The sequence below is a fragment of the Podarcis muralis genome, chromosome 8, assembly GCF_964188315.1.
Source record: "Podarcis muralis chromosome 8, rPodMur119.hap1.1, whole genome shotgun sequence".
Taxonomy (NCBI): Eukaryota; Metazoa; Chordata; class Lepidosauria; order Squamata; family Lacertidae; genus Podarcis; species Podarcis muralis.
Genome location: NC_135662.1, coordinates 46,285,908 through 46,309,532, shown reverse-complemented (window position 1 = coordinate 46,309,532; position 23,625 = coordinate 46,285,908). Strand labels below are relative to the sequence as shown.

The 23,625-nt window shown below is 45.7% G+C and overlaps 1 protein-coding gene across 6 annotated transcripts; it reads right to left on the bottom strand.

Moving 5' to 3' along the window:
* Window positions 1-230: 230 nt before the first annotated feature.
* Window positions 231-14,440, bottom strand: ADCYAP1 (adenylate cyclase activating polypeptide 1). 6 transcript variants are annotated; one of them, XM_028737249.2, is made up of 7 exons: window positions 13,563-14,436; window positions 13,213-13,320; window positions 8,195-8,332; window positions 7,427-7,522; window positions 5,496-5,630; window positions 4,797-4,911; window positions 750-882 (listed from the first exon to the last, which is right to left on the bottom strand). In XM_028737249.2, the coding sequence occupies exons 2-7, from the start codon at window positions 13,311-13,313 to the stop codon at window positions 874-876; spliced, it is 594 nt and encodes a 197-aa protein (XP_028593082.2). In that variant the 5' UTR covers window positions 13,314-13,320; window positions 13,563-14,436; the 3' UTR covers window positions 750-873. The 6 variants fall into 6 exon arrangements, with proteins under 6 accessions (XP_028593077.2, XP_077789236.1, XP_077789235.1 ...); XM_028737246.2 differs by lacking the exon at window positions 750-882 and adding an exon at window positions 2,955-3,672 and having other exon boundaries at window positions 13,563-14,438; XM_028737244.2 differs by lacking the exon at window positions 4,797-4,911 and having other exon boundaries at window positions 231-882; window positions 13,563-14,440.
* Window positions 14,441-23,625: the final 9,185 nt, after the last annotated feature.

The following is a 23,625-nucleotide window of genomic DNA, read 5'->3' as shown; positions in this document are numbered from 1 at the left end:
GTTCCTTCTCTCGACTGTGTCTGAAGTTGCAGTTCCAATAATTTCCTACTTGATTATATTGTAGAAGCATCAAATAAGAAAGGTGGGGGGGAGGAGGAGAAACCCTACAGGTTAAAATAAAATGTTATAGATTTCATTAAAAATAAAATAATCAGAATCATAATTTAAGAGGTTATTTCCTGGTGGAAATCCATTTGCACTGTCTCCCCCAAACATTAGACGAAATGGCATTGTTTACAAAAATTTATTAATACAAACTTTACACACTTTGAAATAACAGTTCTCAAAGTCCTATTGATGGAAACCACGGGTGTTTTACTTTTTGCTGTAGTGCTTTTTTGATACTCAAGTTGCTACACAGAAGGAAGAAAAAATATATAGATATAGATAGATATCTCCAAAATACTGACATCTAACCTCAGTGATCACTGGATTTCCAATTGGATCCATGGGATTTAAGGCTCTTGGCGACAGAGGATAGCTATCCTAGACAGGCGACCACGGGCTGTGTGGAGAAACGTTACGCTGGCAGGCTGACTGAAACTGACTAGCCCACTGGGCTAGCAAGGCGAAGCTGAGCACGACTAGCACGTCAAAAGGGAGCCCCTAGAGGTCGCCGTCGCGTCATCGCACCAAACATGGGACACAAACACACAGCAAGAGGTCCTGCCCGTTGCCCTCGTCAAAGGAACAACTCGCGAGGCTTGGAGACTTAACACCAAAAGAAGGAAAGGGAAAGGGGGGGAAAGCGAAAAGAAAGAAATGCAAGCTGATGTGTTGCAGCATTGTAGGGCCACTAAATAGCCATCTGTGAACTCGTGGCGATTTAAAAGGCGAAGGGAAGGCACGAAAAGCTGCAAACGGCATCCTGCGTCACATGGCCTGAAGAGAATGCAAAATTCAAGTAAGATTGATCTCATACACACCACTCAGGCATCAGATCGAAGGCCCTCGACGGCTGCGCTACCGCTGGCTGCAGCCGTAGCCCGCCTGGGACCTGCATGCAAACTCGATTGGGTTTGCTGTGATGGATTACTCGGGGCCCGGATCAGACGGGGGGGGGGGGAGTCTGACGGGTGAGACGGGCGCCTTTTCTCTGCTCGACGGCTGAGTGGCTCGTAAAGCAAGACGAGGCGCTGGGCTCTAGGGGGCGCTGGCGTGCACCTCCGCCCCGGCTTTGCCCTTAGGAGACGCGTTCCATTCATTTCAACGGGGAGCCGGCTGCTAACCTGCCGTCGGGATCAGAGTGCCAATCTCTCAAGAGTTTCCAGATCTCCCCACCACCCGTTTTCAATAGCCGAGGAGCTGGGAATCCTGCTGACGATTCTCACAGGCTAAAAATCCCCTTTACTCGGAAAAACAAGGGCCATTCATAACAGGGCTGTCGTTTCAGACACCGAGGATAAATCTACGTTAAAGTTACGGGGCGGGCACAGCAGAGCTCCAGGTGCGCTGCGCATTTTAAAGCAGTCTCCTACCCCTTGAAACGGTCTCGGCTTCTCTCAAAGAATTCTGGGGGCCGTAGTTTCTTAAGAGTGCTGAGTTGCTAGGAGAGACCCCTGTTACTCCCCTCAAAGAGCTACAGTTGTCAGAGCTCCCTGAGTAGAGGGGCTGATTGTTAAACCACTCTGGCAATCGTAGCTCTGTGAGGGGAATAGTGCGTCTCCTAACAAGGCTCATCACCCTTAACAAACTACAGCTAGCGGGATTCTCTGCGGGGTGCGATGCTGCTTTCAATGTGCAGCGCAGCTATTTGTTGCGGGTACTCTTTCACATACCCCATAATAACTAGAAGCAATGTCATCAACACAGGGGGGGGGGGAGGTTGCCTTCTCCCCTCTTCTATCTATCTATCTATCTATCTATCTATCTATCTATCTATCTGTCTAAAGCAAAGGAGGCAGTCCTTAGCATGGTCACATTTATCTAGCTTTTAACTTGACTAACTAGAGGTGTCAAATACAGGTAAAATACAGGAGGAAGAATCACACGGAGCTGGAAACCTGGGCAACTTTTTAACTTGGGAGATGCGCTTTGCATCGAGGTTAGGTTTTCACCCCGTTGACTTCAGTTGAACAGTCAAGCAAAATCCCACTGCTAAAAAAAGATATTTCTTTCCAACACGTGAATGGAAGGTGACAACCTCAATGGATTTAGATCCAAGTCCTACAACTCAACAAGGAGATCTGGGGGCTCTAGAAATAAGACGCCCACCCGTTTGGTCGAGTCTGAGCTGCGGGAGACCCAATTAATCCGATGCCACCCTATGATTGAAGCTGATTGACAGCCTGATCCTTTAAGGCGCATTGCAGCCGACAGACGACATCCCAAGAGGTACTCAGCTCGTTAAAGCAATGGTACCGTCGAGACAGGACCCTGGGAAGAAAGACCTGGGTCCCTAAATACAGTAGGGCTGGTTTACCATCTGAAGGGGAGCGGGAGAGCCGCTAAGGCTATTCAACCCAGGGTAAAAGGACCGTACTGCACCACTGTGTTAAGAGAACCCTCAACAAATGTGTTTTCCATTGAAATGAATGGGACGTCCTTCTGGATAAGTCTGCTGACTTAAAAATGCCAAGTTCCCGTGATTTCAGTGGGAACAGAGAGAGGGGCGGGGTGTTGCTTGTTCTTTGAGCAGCTTCCGCTCATTCATACCTGTGACTGGCGCCGTGCGCAGGCGCATGCCAAATAAGTGTGAATGAACAGAAGGCAGGACAAAGACCATCAACGAGAATGGACGGTTTGGAACTGCAACCTTCAGCCCCATTGAGTTCAACAGAACTAGATCGGCTTCGAACCACGCTATTTACATTTGGCAGTTAATTCTCTGGAGGAAAGAGGGGGGAAACAAGTCCCTTCTGAGTTGGGACTGTACCCACTGCACACAATCCAAGGGATTATTTCAATGCCCTCCACACACTTCACACACAGACACAAACGCACGCGCAGGCGCACACGCACTCACATTTCAAGGTCCCCGTCCCCACAGAAAGATGCTTGATCAGGTCTTAGAAACTGAAGCGCAGAGGGAACACTACACATTCTAGCATGACCAAAGTTGATTGTATGAAATAAATTTTACTAAGCGGTTAAAGCCATAATGTAGAAAAATACATTTTAAACCTCCAAACTCAATAAATCAACAAGGAACCGAAAAGGAAAGGAAAAGGAAAGGAAAAAAACTTTTTCGTCATAGTGCATAATTCTTTAGTGGTGGAATATATAGAGAGATATATAGATATAGGCGCTACAGCAGGGGGGAGGGGCCTAAGACAGTCTGACAATTAAGAGCTTGCATCATAACAAAACCAAAAGTGCCTGAGGCGTTCACAATATAATTGTTGGTTGTTGCTTTCGAGGGAAAAAAGAAACGAAAGTGGCCCCGATGGAAAACACAACATTTGCGAGAGAGGCCATCGAGGGCGGAGAAGCGAAAGTTCTATCAGGGAACCATGAACTGGGGGCGCGGGGAGGGAGAGAGAGTGAAAGTGACTCCCACCGGGCGGGCGGGCGGGGCGGGGGGGCGATTATCAAGAGAGAACGCTAGCCAATATATCACAAGATGAGAAGAAGGATGGACAGCACTGGAGAGTTACACGTGAATACTTTGCATCAAGATCCGATACCAAACAGCTCGTAGGCCGATGGATCTCTTTGAGGCGGGATCCACACCTGCAGCAGAATAGGTGGAAACGGAAGGTGGTAGAGTTGCTTAAGGTTGCAGAGTGGAATATACCATTTCAGATTACAGGTGCACTTTTTTAATTTAAAAAAAATGCTCCCTTTAATTATTTCTATATCTTATTAACTTCTGGCGTTGGGAATGGAGGAATGGGACTGTACTAGAATCTTCCTTCCAGTTTTCTACTGGCAGGACTCTTTCTTTCTTTCTTTCTTTCTTTCTTTCTTTCTTTCTTTCTTTCTTTCTGAAGTGCTATTGTCCACTTTGCCATCACGAGTTTCACCTCCGTCTGCTGCATGGATAGATCCGGCCTGATGGGGCAGGTTATCTTTAACTCCTAAAACCTACACTGTGCCAAGTCCAAAACCCAAAGGGATGGGGTAGGGGGGTCGTTTCTTCTCTATTCCGCCCTAGATCTGAACTCCGAACTTCCTAACGGATCGAACTTATTACTTCTAAGGCTACCTCAGGGTTGGATCCAGACTTTGGCGTTCTTAGAGTTGATGCATCAATCTATTCTGAGCATGGCTAAGTCTGGACCCTGCATATGCACAGTGTGAGATATATATATTTATACACACTGTGTATATATTTATACACAGTGCATTGTGTATCTATATGTGTATATCTATATACACACCTGCATATGGGAACAGGCCCCCTTCTTACTCTGCTATCCCAGAAACCAGAAAAAAACAACTCTTCCAGGATTTCTCATTGGGGCGCAACTATTTATTTCGACAATTTGCATCCTGCTGAACTACAATCGTCTCTTAAACTACCGGACCCTGGTCCTCTCTGCTCACAAGCGCTAAGGCGGATCGGCATGACCCTTCACCCCCTCTCCCCTCGTACAGGCAGGGAGAGGCGCTCCTTTGCCCCCCCCCCCCTCCTATTGAGAGGAGTGGCCAGGAGAGAGGGGTTCTGGGGCGAGGGGCGGCCGATGCACCTTAAACGGTCTTGCAGGCTCCGTTCTTCACTTGGTCCCAGAGCAGATCCAGATACATAGAAAAAAGGGCAGTCAGAGTAAAGCAGGGAAATGTCATTTCTAGCAAGGGCGGGGGGGAGGGGGAAGGAGGAAGGACGTGTCAAAGGAGCCTGACAGGAGACTCACCGGGGCAAGGAACTGCGTCAGTAATTCTCCCAAATCAATAGCCTCATATTCCCCTTGTAGCAGGGCATCTTTGTCTATGTACAGTAGCAAATGGAGAATAGTAATTTCTTCAACCCTGTCATGGATAAAAATACTCTCCTTTTAATTTCCATTACAAAAATAGGAGCAATATTCAAAACAATGATTGTCTTCTCCATTTTTTCTCTTCTTTTTTTAAATATAAAAACATAAAACAGCTCAGGCGAATGTCCTCGGTCTCTTGTGCAAATGCTAACCACTGCAGCATCAATTGGTCCTCTCTAATTCCCTAGTCTATCGAGCTAGCTCTAGCAGGTCTATAGATTCTAATCTTAACATTTAGTTAGATAGTTTAAGGATTGGTCCACAAAGTAGATCTGTGCGTTTTCTCTAGTGCTTATTCTTAAATATTATTTTGGTACAAAAGAAAAACAATATTATTATCAAAATATTCATTTAATGGCTTTACTTCATACATAAATACATGTTTAGATAACACAGGAGCGGTGATTGATCAGTCAGTTTGGAAATGACTTTTTAGGGACGGGGGCGGGCTGGGGGGGGGGTTCCTCTCTCGGATTTTTTTTTCCCCGGGGCTTTTGTATACACAGGAGCGATTGGGAAACTCATCGCTACAAATAGGCTACTCGGCGTCCTTTGTTTCTAACTCTTTGTTTATACCTTTTCCCCAGGACTGCTGCCAAGTATTTCTTGACAGCCATTTGTTTTCGGTAGCGGCTGTAGCTGTCTGTGAATATGCCGTCCGAGTGCCTTTTGGAAAGCGGTTCCGAGTCATCCTCCAGGCCGCTCGCTCCGCTGCAAGGAGTAGGGGAAAGAGAGGAGGAGAGAAAAAGAAGAAGGCAAAGCGAAACGTGGTTGCAAAATCGGAAACGGCCAACCCTGCCGCAGGAGCTACGTCTTTCGGAAGCAGAAAAGGGAAAGGGGTCGGGAAATTGCGCCCAAAATGCGCAGGCAGGCCACCTTAACGCCCAGAAGGCTGGTCAGTTTCACTGCCAATGGGCGTTTGCTGGATAGACTCAGTGTAGACTCTTATTGCGCATCATCTTGTTCATAAACAAGAGGAAGGAGTCACTTTCTGTTCTTCTTTATCTTCCATTGTATTGCTGTCGTGTGTGTGTGTGTGTGTGTGTGTGTGTGTGTGTGTTTCGGGGGGTTTCCCAGCTTTCCCTTTTCTTTCCTACCCAGGCTTGCTCCACAGGCCAATGCCCCCCGTGCCAAACAATAAGCCCCTCGCAATCTGCCCCGATTAATCTTCATCCTTTCAACAATTCGAAGCTTGTGTGTGTGTGTGTGTGTGTGTGTGTGTGTGTGTTTCCCCCTTTATATCATCCTCATTATCATCATCCTTTTTATCACAGAGTTATCCAAAAACATTTGGTCTAGGGAAGGATCTGGCGGTGGAGTGTGCAGGGATCGGGGTTTTGTTTTGTTTCTTAAAAGATGGGGGTCGCTCCTTTCGAGCAGCGCGAGCAACACGTAGAGCAGGGGCCGGAGCAATAAAGGGCAGGTTCTTTCCCCGGCGCCAAGAAACAAAGGCTTTCACCAACCACGCCGCGGAAGTTGAAGTGTGATCATAATACAAGTCGACAGTCGGGAGACAATCTCTTCCTGGCATGAATTATTCATCCTGAAATGGTGTAATCCATTTCCCCCTGGGCTTTATTAAAATGTTGCCTTCTGCCGATACACGCGCGGGCTGGCATCCGGCTAGGAGGGTTGATTTCAAAGCAGAGGTCGGGGACGGGGGGGGGGGAGAAGGAGGGAGGGGCTGCTTTGTTTTTACTTCCCATTTTATTTCTTTCCCGCACGTTCTGTGGTCAGTCTGCGCCTGGATCTATGGAAATGATGCCCTCTTCCTCCCAAAGGAGCCTCGAGTATTTATTTAATCATCCCCAGCGGGTTGGAGGGGGTCGGTCAGACTCTGCAGAGGAGCGAACTGTGCAACTGACAAGGTCTTTATCAGCTGAGCTTGTCGCCGCACCTTTTCATCCCGTCAGGCTGAATGGGGCGGGGAGGGAGGCCGGTTGTGTCACATTCGAGGAAGCGTGGAGGATTAGCAACCCTATTTAACAATATAGCTCAATCCTCTGAAGGTTGTAAACCGGGAAAGCCCACCTCTCCGGGAGTTCAGCCCAGTTCTGTTTAATAATACTCTTCTCTGGATGACATTCCACCCCTAGTTTGATCAACAGCCCAACTTAACGGCGATGACCCGACTGGCACCCACGTTCCCTAAACGCGCTGACTTAGAGACAGACTTGTTGGCATAGCTGTCAACGTTTCCCTTTTTTAAGGGAAATTCCCTTACTCCGAATAGGATTCCTCGCAAGAAAAGGGAAAAGTTGACAGCTATGCTTGTTGGTCTTCCACGCACCCTGGGACAGTGGTCCAGGTTTGCATGCATTTCTATCGTTTGTGCAGAGATGACAGATCCGCTGAGCTCTACAGAATAACATGCCCAGTGCCATTTAATGCATTCTAACCCCATGGGATGGTCCATTAAGATTTGTTCCTTAGATTTTCCCCCACCCCTTACACACCCACACTCCCTCCCACCCCCACCCTCACCCAAACAAGGAAGACCGTCTTACCCCACCCGCTTGGCCATCAGAGAATGAAGGTACTTCCTCGCCGATAACTGGCCCAAGACTTTCCTGTAGGCTTTATTAAAGATCCCGTCCGCATGCCTAGAAAGAAGAAACGAAGGGGGGAGGGAAGCGGTGGAGAGAGGGAGGGAGGAGGAGGGAGACACAGAGATCAAAATAAAACAGGCAACAAGCCACGACCAGCAAGCTGATGGAGGGACCTAGTACTACCCAGAGCTCATCCTGCAGGAAAACCTCAGCAAGGGGGTGGATCTGGGGGGTCGGCCTCTGCTTGGGTCCCCCAGGGACCTCGGGCCGCGCCTGCCTGGGCAGCGGAGTCTCGAGCGCGCGCGCGCTCCCATCCCTCTTCCCACCCCCACCCCCACCTGGCAGCTGTCGGGGCAACTCGGGTTATTTTCTAGGATGGGGCGCGCGGCGCGCTGCTCAGAAACTGGCTTTTTCCCCCCGGAGAGAGGTAAGTCGGATTGCTCGCCTCCTTCTTCCCCACCCCGTCTGTTCTCGGTCTGACGCGGAAACCTTGCAGAGAAGGATCCTCGGCTTGAGAGGGGTGCTTCTCCTCCTCACCCTCTTCCAAAGACAAAGCGGAGGAAGGCTGGGAAACCACCTCTCTTCCCACCCCACCCGCACTGGCCCGCCACACCCACCGCGCGGTCCATTGCGCAGCTGCTCCGGCGCAAGGGGCGCGTCCAGTCCAGGTCAGGGTGGCCAGGAGCGCAGCTTGCTTTGAACTCTATCTATCTGTGGCTTAATCACCTCTTTTCCGGTGGGTAATACAAGGTGTACACGTCGTCCAGCATGGAGGAAGGGTCGGCTATCCCGAGGGGCTCGCTGTCGAAGGCGTAGTCGGGCAGGGTGTTGCCGTCCTCGTCGTACGCTTCATCTTCCAGCCTGCTGTAGAGGGAGACAGGCGCCGCGCCTTGAGTGCGGGATCGCGGGGTGGGTGGGCACGTCGAGGGGGCGGCGGTGGGAGGAGGGGGAGGCGGCACTGGCTGGGACCAGGAGGCACCCTCCCCCCCACTCAGATGCACCCATGGCGCCCGAGGCTCGCTCCCTTTCCCACCACTTCGCTTCCCCTACGCTTGGTCTGCCCCCTTAGCCGCGAGGAAGAAGACTGCCAGCCAGCTAAGGGAGCCCCCCCCCAAAAAAAAGGGAAAGAAAGAGCCCCACAGGCTGCCAAAACGAGAGGAGGGAAGAGGAGGAGGGGCAGACATCTCTGCAACAATTCCTCCTGCTCGCCAGCCGCCTGTTTTGTCCCTCTATTACGCCTTCAATCCAGGGGTCCACGTCCAGTTCTCCGTTCCCAGGTAGCCTTCAAAGGTCTTCGCCCATCTTTTCTCATTCAAGCCAAAGGCTTTTCGCGCTCCCAGTTGACCCAGTGGGACGAAGGAGGAGGGGATCTTGAACTCAAGACCTCCCCACCCCGGAATCCTTTCTGCCTTTCTGCAAATCGGTTTCGTTTCGATTTTATTTCGGTGTCTCGGACAGTTCAGAGGCAGTGGAAGTGGAGTAGATCAGGGCATGCATGGAGGCTGGGAGATTGGGTTGAAATCCTCGCTTGGCCATGTCACTTGTTGGGAGGAGACCTTGGGCGCGTAGGGACGAATTAACCATTACATTGCTAGGGTTCAGGCCAGTGATGGGAACCTGTGGACCTCCGGATGTTAGCGGACTCCATCAACCCCAGTTAGGCTGGATGTTGAGACAACAACCGGAGAGTCTCCTGGGTTAGGCCCTCTGTTTCCCAGTTAAGCTCAATGGGCGACCTCGGACCCACCGCTTTCTTGTAGCCTTGTCTTCCTCACAGGGTTGTTGTGAAATGAGAATCTCTGTATGTAGGCCTGAACTACATCACTCGTGACTTTGCCACAGCTATAGGGTAGAAGAGGGATTTCCCTTTAAAGAAATTAGTGTTCCGATATTTATCTATTTCTTTTCTTATTTTAATACATATTAATATAAGATAATTCGTTTGATGAATTAATGCTTCTCTCCCTCGTCAACATACAGTTCCCTCCTATTAGCCTGAGATCCCTTGCACCCTTAATCCAGGCCTGTGGGCAACGCAGAATCTAACCAGGGAACGGTGTAAAAACGATTGGGAGATGAAATGATCTTTATACACCCAACACACGCCATTCACACGCAGTGTCTGGGAAGCAGGCCAGAATCAGCGTGTGAAAAATAAGCAATAGGGTTTTTATTATGGCTATATTTTTAATGCCCAGATATTTTCTTCACATATTTGAAAGGGCTCTGGTAAGACATACTTTTACAATGCATAAGATTTAACCCCTCGCATCTCCTGGTAGGACTGTCTGAAACCCAGTATCGACCAGTTCTCCTCAGCCTTGGGTCCCAGATCATTCCGGATTACAACGCCCGTCATCCCTGACCATTGGCTAAACTGGCCGGGGCATGATGGGAGTTGTAGTCTAATAGTATATGGAGCTCCAAGACTGAAGAACATTGGAAATCCTAAACTGACTGCAATGCTGTGGCTCGGTTTAAGGCAGCTTCCTGTGGGCTGGGTTTTCTTCCCACCTTCTCCCAAGGCCTCAGGGTGTCCCTACTCCTGAGAAGTAGGAGGAGACCCCCTGAGGAGGAGATGTCTCTAAAATTGCAGGAATGGAGCGGCTCTGGACTCGGGGCATGAGTTTGCGTTTCTCCCCTTCCATCCTTCCTCTGCGCAAGCAGACAACACGCTCTCCACTCTCTTTTCTGCGTCTTATAACGGTTCCCCACCCCTCCCCGCTTCCCACCTAGCCTGATCTCCGTCGTGGTCTCCCTGCTGCCGGATTTAGGTCACTGCGCGTCTCTCCGGCAGCTATTTTCGTCTGCGGAGCTCTGGCAGGAGCTATCAATAATGGATGCTCCTCAAGTGTTTCGCGGCTGCTAATTCAGGCGCTTGAATGGAGCCAAGAGCCGCCCCCGCTACATCCACTGCTGGGGGGAAGGAGGGTCCCCCTCCCCGGGACTGACAGCTGCTCCCACCCCCCGCCACCCAGCCCCACCAACTCCCAGGTCTGGGTTGGCAAAGAGGGCTGAAAGACCTGGGGGAAGCTAGGACAACAATCTTCCAAGAAGGTGGGGAGGCTGGTTCGTCTCAGGACAACCTCAGAGCCTGGGCAGGAGCGTCCCGGCGCGTTAGGCACTCTGTCGCCAGGACTGAGCCGCTTTCATTCTCAGTGCCTCCTCCCCGGGGGCAGGGAAAGCCTCGTGCTTCCCCAAGATTGGTGGCAGATCACAAGAATCCGCCCCTCCTCCTCCCAATTCTTCTGATGTAGAAACCAATAGGGGTCAGTAGCGTTCTTGGCTTCTGTCCCTCTTAAAGAGGAGGGGGGGAAAGAACTCTGGGGAAAAGCACCCTGTTGGTCTAGGCGCAGCAGCCTTCCCGAACTCAGCACCCTGACGGAAGTCCTCAGCACCTCTCCGCAAGCGATCTCCGCTGGGCCACCTTGGAGGGATTTTCGAAAAAGCGCAATATTTGTCTTGCTGGCTCAAAAATCCCATCTTGCTCTGCCTTCTGTCCTCTAGAGTGGTTTGCCCTAAGCGTTTGGGAAGTTCACAAGCAGCCGTTCGTTACAGATCGGCTGCTCCTGATCAAGGAGGCTCCACTTTTAATAAGAGGAAATTTGGAACAAAGGGGTATAAAGTCGATACAACCAGCTTTGGTTATGCGGAAGGAGCCTTGTGGCGTATTAAAGGTTATAGACTCCTGGTCGGCTCAGGCTCCCTTTTGGGTAATTTTGGAAGGAACAAGGCAGCCAATCTCTACTACCGACCGTCTGTCGATACTGCTAATGATAACAAGGAAATGCCCCCGGGTGGTGTTACAGACTTGTCCTGCCATCCTAAAAGTAAAGTTGCTATCATCAATCCATAGTCTATACTCGTCGATATTGTCTTCTAAAACAATCTACTATAAATCACTATGGAGCTTATTGCTAAAGAAACGTGCTCAGGTTCCTGGTATGAGACAGTTGACTGAGGGATGCAGTTTAAACAGCCTAGATTTTTTTAAAAATTCATTGGAATTTAACTTCCTGAGGAATGCATTTGGAATCAATTAGATTCAGTATGGTTATTCCAGAAGCAAACCTTTTGGTAAGAATACCAATTGAATGGCATTTGGTGGAGCGATCTTAGCAGTCCATTCACATTTTCCTTTCAATAAAAGTTATACTTGCGGGAAATCAATTTAGTAAGGCTCAATCCTACAGTGTTTCCATTTAGAAGACCCGCACCATCGAAGCTTTAAAATCTTACAGAGAAATATGAAGATCGAAATGACAAACTGCGCCAGCCAATAGAATTTCACGGATGGGGCCAACCCTACACACTTCACGCGTATACATTAATGGTAGCTTCAGTCTGGGCCACGGCGATTCACTTTAAGCTGCCTTCCCTAGATGCGCACCTTCCTTCTAAGCACGGCTGCTTAAGCAGCAGGCGCCACTGAAATTAGCGGGGCCTCCGCCAGGTACATGCATTAGTCCTACCGAGTTCAACGATTCCAAGTACTGTAGGATGTAATCGTATCAATGCATCATGTGTGGATCGCGTCGCCCATCATACATACCGTAACACTTCTGCTGTAATATATTACTCACTAGATGTAATTTCCTACCTGTGATCCGTACCGCCAGAAACATAATAACCCAAAGCCTTCCTCTAACAATTTGCCTACAGGTTCAGTACCTGCCAGGCAAACGCAGCAGGTAATAGGCAGCCAAATTCGGGATTAGACGTCTACATGTATACAGGTATACCTATGTCCTAGATATAAACATACTTTCGTTGTGAGCCCAGGGATGCTCCTATGCACACAATCTAAGATCATAAAAGGGTTTGTTCCAGAATAAATGTGCATAGAATTGGGCTACAGGTACATTTATTTCGGAGTCAACTTTTTAGATATCAGAATGGCTGGTCTATCATAACCTGCCTGTATTTCTCAATGTTTGGCACTCTGATTATCTGGAAAGAAACTCCACATATCTCACAACTGTTGCAGATAAAGACGCATAAGCTTCACACACCCACACCCTGCTTCTAAACGCATAACTTGGAGTTAATAGCCCAGGAAGATTTAGGATAGCAGCCTGGCATGTCAATGAGTGGCTTTATATTTTGGACCCAGTCCCATGGAATGGTGGTATAGAATTCATACCACAGAAAAGAAAGCGAATGGGAACCCCAAGATAAGCATTGCTTATATTGGAGAAAGCGGAGGAGGGTGAAATGAAATTGTATACATTCCGGAGACGAATATATTGTAGGATATCGCGATTTCCTACGAGCGTTTAATTAAGTAATTTTCAGGCGCGCGCACCAGCACGCACGCGCACTCTCTTTCACACACAGAGAGACACACACACACCAAACGCAACTTGCACAGTTGCTCGGTAGTCAATTTCACTGCTGCGCTAAGGACGGCAGCCTGTGTTTCTAACCTGGAGGGTTCCTTAGAGCATTAGCTATCAATGTCTCTAAGCAAGTGACCTAACCCGGACTTGGAACCTTGAGCTGTGTGGGTTCCCCAAGGTTAGAGAATGAGGGAATTCTTGGGGAGTTTTCCTTCTTGGCAAGGAAAGGGACAATTTGTCTCTAGCTGGAGGCTAGAAGGCTGAATCTGAGCTGGACAGCTCCCAGCGAAGCGTCTGGACCCGGTTAGCAGTGGCGAGAGAAGGGTAGGGGAAAGAAATCCCATGCAGTATAATAAGCCAAGCCCTGGCTCCCAGTCGGGTGGGGAGAGCCGGGCATTCACTCACCTCAGCGCGGGGTATTGGAGTCCAGCAGCAGGCGAGCAGTAGACGCTGCAGTGCATGATTATCCCATAGACCAGCAGGGCGAGAAGCGCTTTGTTACACATTGCCACTCTAGGAGGGTGGGAAAGAGAAACCGCGGTCACAAGGGGCTCCTAGGGGGCTCCCTGTCCCCTTCCCCAGCCTTTGTCCAGTAAAGAATCAGCTCTGGTCACCTTGAAGCTATCAGATGCTGGGGAACCCGCCTGTGGGACTTTTCACCAACCCAGGCACAACCTCTCCCACCCGCCCCCCTCCTCCCCTCCCGGCACTGCCATGCCCCTCTCCCCCGCCCCGATTCCGCTCATTCGCCTTACCATTCAACTCTGGAAACCAGGCGCAAGACTGGATCTGAATCAAGGAGGATTTCTCCCTTCTTGTTGTTGATGTTGATGTTGTTGTTCTCCTCCTTCTCTTGCTCTCTTCCTTCCAGGAAGTTTTGGTGGGGATAGTTAATCCTCCTGAAGCATCGCCTCTCTCTCGGTTTCCCTCTGTGTGTCTCTTGCTTTCTTCCTCTGATGGGCAAAGAGGGAAACCGCAGAAAGGGAGGGGGCGTGGGACAGACAAGCAGATCGACTTGTTAGCTGCCTAGCTTGGGGGGGGGGTTGCTCAGCTCAATTTTTTTAAAAGTTGCAGGTGTAAAGTGGAGTCTGCCAGGCAGGCAAGAGACAAGGGGAGAGAGAGAGAGGGTGAGGAGAGGAAGAAGGGGAAATCCTTGCAAGAAGGAAGAAGGAATCAGAAAGGGAGAAAGTGGAAACTGGCTGCGTTATAGCAAATGCTACAGAGCGGTTCTTTTCCCCTTCCTTGAGCAGCTCCTGGCTTCAGCGTCGATTTGCCTCCTTTTGCTTCGCTACCTCCTCCTTTCTTCTCCTTTCTTCCCCCTTCTGTGCCTTCCAAGCTGACCAGCTTTGGCTGCTGGATCCTGACAGCCCCGGCTCCCACCTTAGCTACCAGATCTTTTGCACTCTCTTTGCTTTCTGTTCCCAGCTCTCTGTTGTAAACAGGGGGTCTCTCTCTCTCTCCCTCTCTTTCTCTCAATCTCTCTGCCTTGTTGCCTTGCCGGGTGTCTGGCTTGTTTTGTTTCTCTGTTGATGTGGCGTTCGGATTTTTATTTGCCAATGACTTTTTTTTATTGTTGTTGTTGCAGTCACGTAATAATCGGTATCAGAAAAGACGTCACCACCCCAATTCCTCAAGGAACAGAACAATCCCAACTTCAAGATGATGCGAGCAGGAGTCATAAGCTTCTCATAAGCACTTTAACTTACACCTCCTCTTCCCCCCCCCCGCCCCTTCCCAACCAAAACTCTCACTGAGGTGGCTAATTTTCAAATTTCACATTTCCCCTATATTTCAGAGACGGGTCGTTCGATTGCATGTCTCTTGCAGAAAGTCTGTCCTTCACATATACTTTTTTCTCCTCTTCCTAAACGTCTTGCTTGGAAATAATCCCCACTGATTTCAATGGAAATTGCTTCCAAGTAAGTGGACTCCGGTCATTTTTCAAGCAGAAGACTTGCTATTTGTTTACGAAGCCAAGAAATCTTGGGCATGTGCTTCTTTAACCAGTGCAATTAAATATTTCAATCTCTGTTTTTGTTGCCGTCGTCATTACATTACTATTAATTTCCCCTCCAAAGCTGTTTGAAGTCTTAGAGGATTCTCTATAATTTTCTAATTAGAGATGGCAATTGACAGTCGGGTGGATTGATTACCCGCTGGGCGAACAGTTGCTTTCCCACCGGAGCTGTCCAAACACTGTGGTGCTGAATGGCTTTGGCAACTGCACAAAGAACTTGGAAGAATGTTGCCCCCAAGATTGCTCCATATTTACAGAGCTCCCATGCTGGCAGGGCAAAATTAGAAATGTCATCGTTTTATTCATACGGTGATGGTGGCTTGTTGTCATACCATATTCACTGTGATTTATTTGCCCATTTTGAAAGTGTAATGAACATACGCATATTTATTCTCTGAATGTGGAAAGGGGTTGTATGCTTTTTTAAAAAAATTGTGGACAGATCTCGGTTTTAGACGCCATCTGAGAATTTCAACAACAAATAACACAAACGCCCAGGCAATGAGACGCAAGGAAATGATTAGAAATTGATAATTATGGGAAAGTTATTTTTGTATCTTCTTCCTCCCATCTCCCCCTTTCCCCCTTCTAAACCCAAGCAGCTTGGACTTGGCAGGGAAGCACACGCAGGCGGGGAGGGTTTCCATTAAAACTTCATATGCAAGGGAATTCTTAAGGGAATCCCTCCTTGGGAATTCACAATCCATGAGCATTACTTTCCTGAAAATGATGTAGAGGAAGAGGGGCGATGGGGAAAAGATCACGTCTGGTCTCCGTTTCAAGTAATTTGGTATTACTGGCTTCTTGTTTCCTTCTTGAAGGTAGAAGTCCAGATCCATTTCAGAAAATTGTCTCAAGAAATGCAGACTGATGGAGCCACTGCCGTGCATGTTAATTATTAAGCTGATGAGCAAAAAAAGCAGGAAGAAGCGGAACCACAATGATTTTTTTTAAACTTCCTGATTCAGTTATTTGGCTTGAACATGCACGCAGGAGCGCTTTGAAACATCGAGTTCTCAAAACTCAAAATGTTTATATAATTTAACAGAAAATAAGCTCCACTGCTTTCCACAGCTGAAGAACACACAATGTTTACGATAGTTTTAATCAGATTTTGTCGATTAATTTTAATTGTGTTTTAGCTTTTTATATACAGGTAGAAATATTAGACTTTCTCCTTGAGCATGTAGCAAGAAAATAATATTTATTGGGTAAATAATGTTTGTTTTTCTGATAGAAGCTGTTGCCATCGAGGAACACTATTCGCTTGTGCTTTTTTAACTTCCACTATAATTCGTGTGAGCTGATACAAATAAAGTTTATTTTCTTCCTTCTTCAAATAACTAATTTATGGAATATAAAAAAAAAATCACTGAAACCTTCTGATGCGTTTCACTACAGAAAACCTGTTGCAAGCAGCGTTCGCCACCTTGTGGAAAGTTTAAAAGGTGCGTGACTCAAACTCGCGTTCAGAGCTATCTTCTATACAGGGACTTGGGAATGAAGTATCACAAGACGAAAGCTTCACAGCCCTGCATTTTACTATACTTTTACTGTAGCTGAAGGCGCTGGGGAATCAAATCAGCCCATCTGAAATGGTTTCTCTCGTGTCTGGGTTTGTTGTTGTTTTCTAAATAGTTGCTTTCCCTCCATAACTAAAAGAGAAAGAAAAGCACAGAATTAAAAGCATGTGATGGTTCTCAAAGCTACCAGCATGAGTTTGACCAAACTGCAGGAGGCAGTGGAAGACAGGAGTGCCTGGCGTGCTCTGGTCCATGGGGTCACGAAGAGTCGGACACGACTAAAAGACTAACTGACTAAACAACAACAACAAAAGCCTGTGATATTAGGAGTCTATGATTCCAACATCTTGATCCCAAATCTATTACTTGGACAAAAGTCTGAAAGCAGCACACTCATTGGTCTACTCAGTGGTAGACAAACACTCATTGATCTTCACTCATGGCCACATGGTATATTTCTATGCTCCGAATAGTGTACAAGTGAGAAAAAGTGGAATTTCACTAGGAAAGGTAGGGCACTTTCCCGTAAATAACCTCTTTTCCAATCTTGCATTGTAACTGCACTCCAGGCCGCCTGCTCACACAATGATTAATGTGCAAGGAACCCTCTGTCATGTGTTCTGCAGGCCGTGCTGAATCTTTATAACACAGAGGTGCTGGGGCTCAGCGATCCCCAGAGGCACATCCTCCTACCTAGAAGTGCTTTTTCATAATTCCAGATGTGCAGCGTCTGGTCTAGTAGCTCTCTAGTGTTTGTTGCCTATATTTCCTTCTTTCTGTTGTGACCACTGGAATTCAGGAGAAGAAATACATTTTTTAAAATAAAAATAAAAATCCTACAAAGAACCTTATTCTAGGAGATGACATGCAAATAAACTCAGGAACTAACAGATGGTTTCTAGCATAAGCTTTTGTGGACCAGAGTCCACTTTGCTGGATGCATGAAGTGTTATCCTCAGCTGCCAAATATATATTTGTGCCAAGCGGCAATGAAATGCAAAAAAATATATAGTCTATGGAAATGCTATGTGATGTATCTGTTATGCAAAGTGACCATTCATGACAGCAGAAATCGGTGATAACACTATTATCCTTTGTGTTGTTATGCTAATTAACATGGTGGGGCAGGAAACTGTTGTCTGCCCAAGGAAATAATTGACACATATCTCATGTGTTTATACATGTGCCTATTAGCCTCAGACGTCCAGTGCACTTACACTACATGTATGAGGCATACGAAGCAGAATAGACACTATGTGCAACAAGAAATGTCAAATACTGTACAGTATTTCCTACCCAGAAATAGTACCATACCCACATAGGATATTAGAAAGACGTTGGGTCTTGAGTATGTGTAAATCAATGTCAACCAGATTCTTGACTTGCATTATTCATAATTCATTTTATGAATCATTTGCTGTTCTACTGACCAGAATAAAAAGTAACTCATGATTTAATCATTCAGAAGTGGCTAGGTGTTTCCAGACATGGCTACCCACCTCTATCCCCCTCAATGGTGTTTAGACAGAGCTTTAGCCTGTAAGATTATTTTTTGTGTGTTCTCGTTATTATTTACATTGTTCATATTTTATATGTTTATATTTCATCTGTCCTTCATTATGTTTTGATTGGCTAATGCTTTTGAATTTGCTATTTTGCCTGTCATAGCTTTTATCTCTTGTTGTTTGCTGTCCATGAAAAGGTGGGATATAAATATCTATAATGCAACAAATAAAATAAAGTATCCATAGTGATAGTTAGAAAAAAGCAAAATGGGATAGTCGAGATCAGTATGAACTGTACTATATAAAAAATTCAATAGAATAGAACAATGAATGGCAGAATAGGATGAAGGCCACAATCCTAATACACTTACTTGGGAGTAAGCCACATTGAATACAACGGGACTTACTATTGAGTAAGCATGAACGGTGCTATTAAAATGAACATAAAGGCTTGTGCACAGCCAGTAAGAATTTAAACTCTGGTAATTTTGTTACCTTGAAAAGCAGAAACACTTCTATCTGTTTCAAAATAGTTTGTCAGGTATGATGGAGTTCACAAATGCAGGGAGCTTTTTAAGTTTCACAAATCCAGAGCTTCCAGTTTTTCGGATTCAGGCAAAAGACTTCAGCCTGACCTCACAATAAAAGTTTGTTTCCACTTCGTTCTTGATCTTAGGTGCCAATTAAAGCAGCGCTCGCGTGCAGATGCCTGGTATGATGCAAAATGCTCCATGTCTTCTACGCAGATGCCTTTTAGGTAGGATGACTCAGATATACACATAAAGAATGACCCAAGTAGAGCCATTTTTGGTAAGCTATCTTTCTACTGCTGTGTCCACATATGGAATGAAATGGAAAAAAAAGCTCGTCCATCAGAACAGACACTCTTAATTTCTGTTTCAGCCCTGCATATCCACTGACCGTAACGTGGCGAATTATAATCTCTGTTTTATAAATGAGAGGTAACATGCTGAAAGACATGTGGGAGGGGGCATATAAAATCACCCCTCAAAGGGGGAAATGACACGGGGCGATGTACACACTGTGATTAGTGGTTCTGTAGCCTAATCTTATCCCTAGTCCCTTCCTGTCAGTTCTCTCTTCTTTTCATGCATAGTATCTCACCTCATCCCATATCATGTAATCATTCCATTTCTCTCCATTCTCTCCTCCCTTAAAAGAACCATCCATAGTTTCCCTGTTACTTTATATCCTCATAACAATCCTGTGAGCCAAGTTAGACTAGGAGACTGTGAATGACTCAAGGTCACCCAGCTAGTTTCATTTGAACTTGGGTCCCCCTTATCTTAGTCCAGAACTTGAACCATTACACCATACTGGCTTTTTACAACATTTCCTACTACCTAGAGCTGCAAACCAGTTCAAACTTACCTGGGAGGAAGTCCCGTTGAACTCAGCATGATTTACTTCCAAGTAGACATGCAGACGGCTGTGCTGCCCATTCTTTTCCAACTCACTGGCACCTCCATTCTCAAGAATTCCCATGGCAACCACCACATATTCCTGTGGTCTGCATGTTGCTCAATGCAAGCATATACAGAGGGCATTTTCCCATGAAGAGAGCAAACTGGGGAGTTGTGTTTTTTGCTTTTTGCTTTTGTAATGTTAGCCAATTTTTAGGTTCAGCACATGAGGAGCAAGTAGGCACACAAGTGGCTGTTGCTAATCCCCAAAACAACACAAGAGTGTTTGTCTCATTGGGTTAAAAAGAAAGGTGAAAGACTTTTTTTAGCTTCTCTGATTTATATATATCCCCCAAAATGATCTTCCCATATAAGATTCTGTATAATGTCATGCAAACTAATGGGAATCTTATCTGCCAATAACTGTGCCAACAGAACATTGGATTTATAATTAAGTGACATTTTATGCGATTGTGGGGGTTTTGATGCACCTCTTTAAAAGAGATATTTGTATTTCTGAGGTATAACTTAGTGGAATACGTAATGTCAAACATAAGCACAGAGAAGCAAATAGGCCAAATTCTTAATAATTAATCAAAAGGCCATTTCATCTCACCAGAGGAGAGAAGATAAGTGAATAAAAGACATCCCTGGTTTCTTGCTCCAAAATGCATTACGCATCATTAGCAGGATAACCATTTACTCTGTTTTTCTTGTGGTATCACTTAAAGAGATGTCGAAGGGTCAAAGTGTCCTTGTTTTGACTGCAGAAACTTTTGTCGCTCTACATTGATTTTAGATGGGATTGATAAAACCCCCATAGTAAAATCCTTGACTTTTTGCTAAGGATTTTTTGTCAGATGGGTTTAACAGACTTCTAGAACGACTGGTTTGAGGTTAATGCAAAGCAGGGCTGCACTCAGTCCTGCTTGGTTTATTGTGGTGCTTTTAAAAACTATAATCCTCTTGGTTTAAAAATGTGGTTTGAAATTATAAAACAAGATGCAAAATCAGGATCTTTCCATGTGTGTTAAGTGATCCTGACTATTGCTTAAGAACGTAAATGCATCTTTCAGGATCAGGTCCACCTGGTCCAACATTCTCTGCAAGAATACCAGCAATCAGCCAGACCACAAAAAGCTCTATGGTCCACCAATGAACCACGACTTACCTTCTGGTTTCCCCACTCACTACCACCACTCACTACTGGAATAAAGAAATAAAGGTATCTGCAGCTGGAGGTATGCAGAAGAACTGAGAAGTACACCTGAAAGATCCCCAAACTTAACATGATCTTAAGAGCACACGTACACACACACAAACACACACACATATATAACTGGATATTTGAAACTTACCTAGAAGATGCCACTCCAAAATATTATTAAAAAACTGGGAAGGCAGAAATTCCATAGCCTCTCTACGCAATTTAAATTAGGACTAGAGTTTTCAGGACAAGGTTCATAACAGTAAGAACAGTGCCAAGGGGAAACTGTTTTGAATAAAATTTTAGATAGATGCTTAAGATAAAACTACCTTGTTTTAAAGTCAGAAGAGGGATGTTTGAATCCACATATTGCCTCCTAGATTAAAGCTTCTTGTTTAAACCTATCCCTGTTGCTACAGAATCATTCCCATCTTATTTTGTGAGACTGTGTGAAAAACTGGATGTGAAGCAAACTTGATATTTATTTAAAACAAACCATTTTGAAAAATGTCAACCCTTGTCCCAGTCATTGATCAAGGAAACTTTGTCAATTTTTGTTTAAACTGGAGGTTGGGTTGAGCTCGTAATTTTCAATATACTGCAATCCAGAAAAATACGGCAGCTACATTCAGTCCAGTGCACAAATAGAAATTCAGAGCCAAACAAGCTGTGGTCTTCATTTTGAGGAGGGGGCAGGGAGAACAGCCCTGTGAACATCTGTTTCCCAAAGTTCAAACATTCTCTCAAGGGGCCTGGTTCTAAACTGAGATGGAGGTTTCTGTTATTTGCTTCTTCCTATATTTTAGAACCGTATTAAGAATACCTTGGGAAATACTCAATTCATTCAAGCAGGCTACTAAACATGATGTTATAAGAGCCCTTGGCAATTTTCAGAGGAATTTCCTACTAGGTTAAATCACCTATGTGGGAATAACCAAACATAATTTGATTGTTATATCCTGAACTACACTTTTTTTTGAACCATGTGAATATAAACCATGTGGGGGGTTTTTACAGTGAAATGGTGCATTTCTGGGTTTTCAACCTAAGATACCAAAGATCATCATTCTATGAGACTATAAAATACTTCCTTCAAACAGATAAAGCCATCATAGAAAGCCTAGTGCTTTTGATAGCAGCTTTGCTAATATTTCAACCCTACATTACCCATAACAATAATTTGTGAGATGACTTTGATGAATACCCCATATTTCATGTCTGGGTAAGCCAATCAACTTCTACCGCTCCCAACATTTCGTAAGGATGGGGGGGACCAAACTATGGTGGCAGGACATTTGGATGAGTGGCAGAAGTGCCTTCAAGGATCCACATGTTTCAGTTTCTTTCAACAGATTCCACCAATAAGCAGCTCTTAAACATGAAGTTCTCATATAAACCCATGGAGTTACTTGTATGGACTGGGGTTAGCATCACCTTTGGATCCCACATTATAAAATGTTGCTAAAGACGAGCAGCTACCTAGTCTCTAAGAAAGCAGACAATGAAAGATGCCCTTCCCAAAAGATGTACTTTCTGTCACTATGAGTGAGAGGAAAAGTTATGAATGCAGAACAGCAGAAATTCCACAGAACATTTTACAGCCATTGATACTTTTTTTTTTTGTGGAACATGATTAATCTCATAGCATTGAGGTAAACAAAATATTATTGAAAACTGCATTACTCATCCATACAGGATGGAATAATTGAAAAGAGTTCTCAGCTATATGTAAAGATGCCCTTCACCTGAATGTGTTTTTACTTCCTTCCTCTTTTCAGTGTTGATTCATGGCCGGGTTTGTCATTCCACTCAGCTGTGAACTTGTGTCCTACAAGTGCGTTGGGACGCAGGATTTGAGTGATTCAGTCCTGTAGATATATTTCTATCCTACTGAACAAAATCATTCATTTTCATTTAGGGTTCACGGTTGACACTCCTGAAAGCCATAATGTCATCTCACTGGAATGTTCTTCTGGTATTGTCATCATAAGGCAGTGTTTTCCAGAATGAGGATCTGCATGAGAGGTTTTAGAAAACATTCTTGGGACTAAAGGGTATAGCAACACAGTTTTCTCAAAAGGGCTGATGACAATGCACCAAGGCAATGCCAAAAGCAAGCAGATTCCGGACATGACCACGGCACTGAGCAATACACAGTGATTCATATCATCCTTATTACAACAAGGGAAAGTGCACTGTGAAAATCAAAGGGCTGATAGAACATCTGCTTTGCTCTCTGGCATCTCAAGATAGGGCTGAGATGGATCCCTGTCTGTGTAGATAATATGGAGCAAGATCATGGGTGGGAAACCTGTGGTCTTTCGAATGTTATTGTACTACAACTCCCATCAACTCCAGTCAGCATGGGCAATGGTCAGGGTTAAAGGGAGTTGTAGTCCAGCAAATCTGAAGGGCCACAGATTTCCTATCCCCAATCTAGATGGCCCAATGGTCTGACTTGGTATAAAACAGCTTTCTATGTTTTCTATGCTTCCTAAAGTGATTTCCCAGTTCCAGTCAGTACATAGAAAAGGTCTTTATGTTTCTCATGGACACTAGAAAGTTGGCTGGTGAACTGAAGGATGGAGGGACATATTTTGTGGGATAACCAGTCTCTTATAACCAACATGCTTAAGTCAAATTAACACATGAAAGGGTTAAGACCATAGAGTAAGCTTTCCTGCCAGGCTTAGCTAGGTCACTCCCCCTCACCTTGAGAGGAAGGTAATCAAGCCTATTGCTCTCTCCTTGTCTACCTTAGAAGCTCAGTGTGCAAAGAAGTCTGAACTGGTTGTTCCAGCCTCTCTTGAGTTCCTATACCAATCATTTAGGAACTTTCACCACTGCAATTAAGCCTAGTTTTACTGCCTGTGTTTTCTGACTGATGTAGGAAAAGCACATGAACTTGACCTTTGAAGAGTTTGTAAGTAAACCAATTGTTAACTTACTAAATGTGTGGTCTTCTTCTATGGTGGGGAAAAAGGGGAACTTTGGAAGGAACTTAGAAGGGCATATTTTAAAGGTCTAACAGTCTATATTTCCACACTTTGCTGCATATTTTGTGATTTTAAATCTCTGCTGGGGTTATCTCACCAATCTGGATTTTGGTATCCAGGAAATTCTCCGTTATAAAATTCCCATA

What these genes read in the sequence shown, in the direction of transcription:
- ADCYAP1 (XM_028737244.2), bottom strand. Translation starts at nt 13,313, where the DNA reads ATGTGTAACAAAGCGCTTCTCGCCCTGCTGGTCTATGGGATAATCATG. An exon ending in CTCCAATACCCCGCGCTGAG is followed by an intron (nt 8,333 to 13,212) that starts GTGAGTGAATGC and finishes CTCCCTCTACAG; the next exon opens with CAGGCTGGAAGATGAAGCGT. An exon ending in CTGATGGCCAAGCGGGTGGG is followed by an intron (nt 5,631 to 7,426) that starts GTAAGACGGTCT and finishes TACTCCTTGCAG; the next exon opens with CGGAGCGAGCGGCCTGGAGG.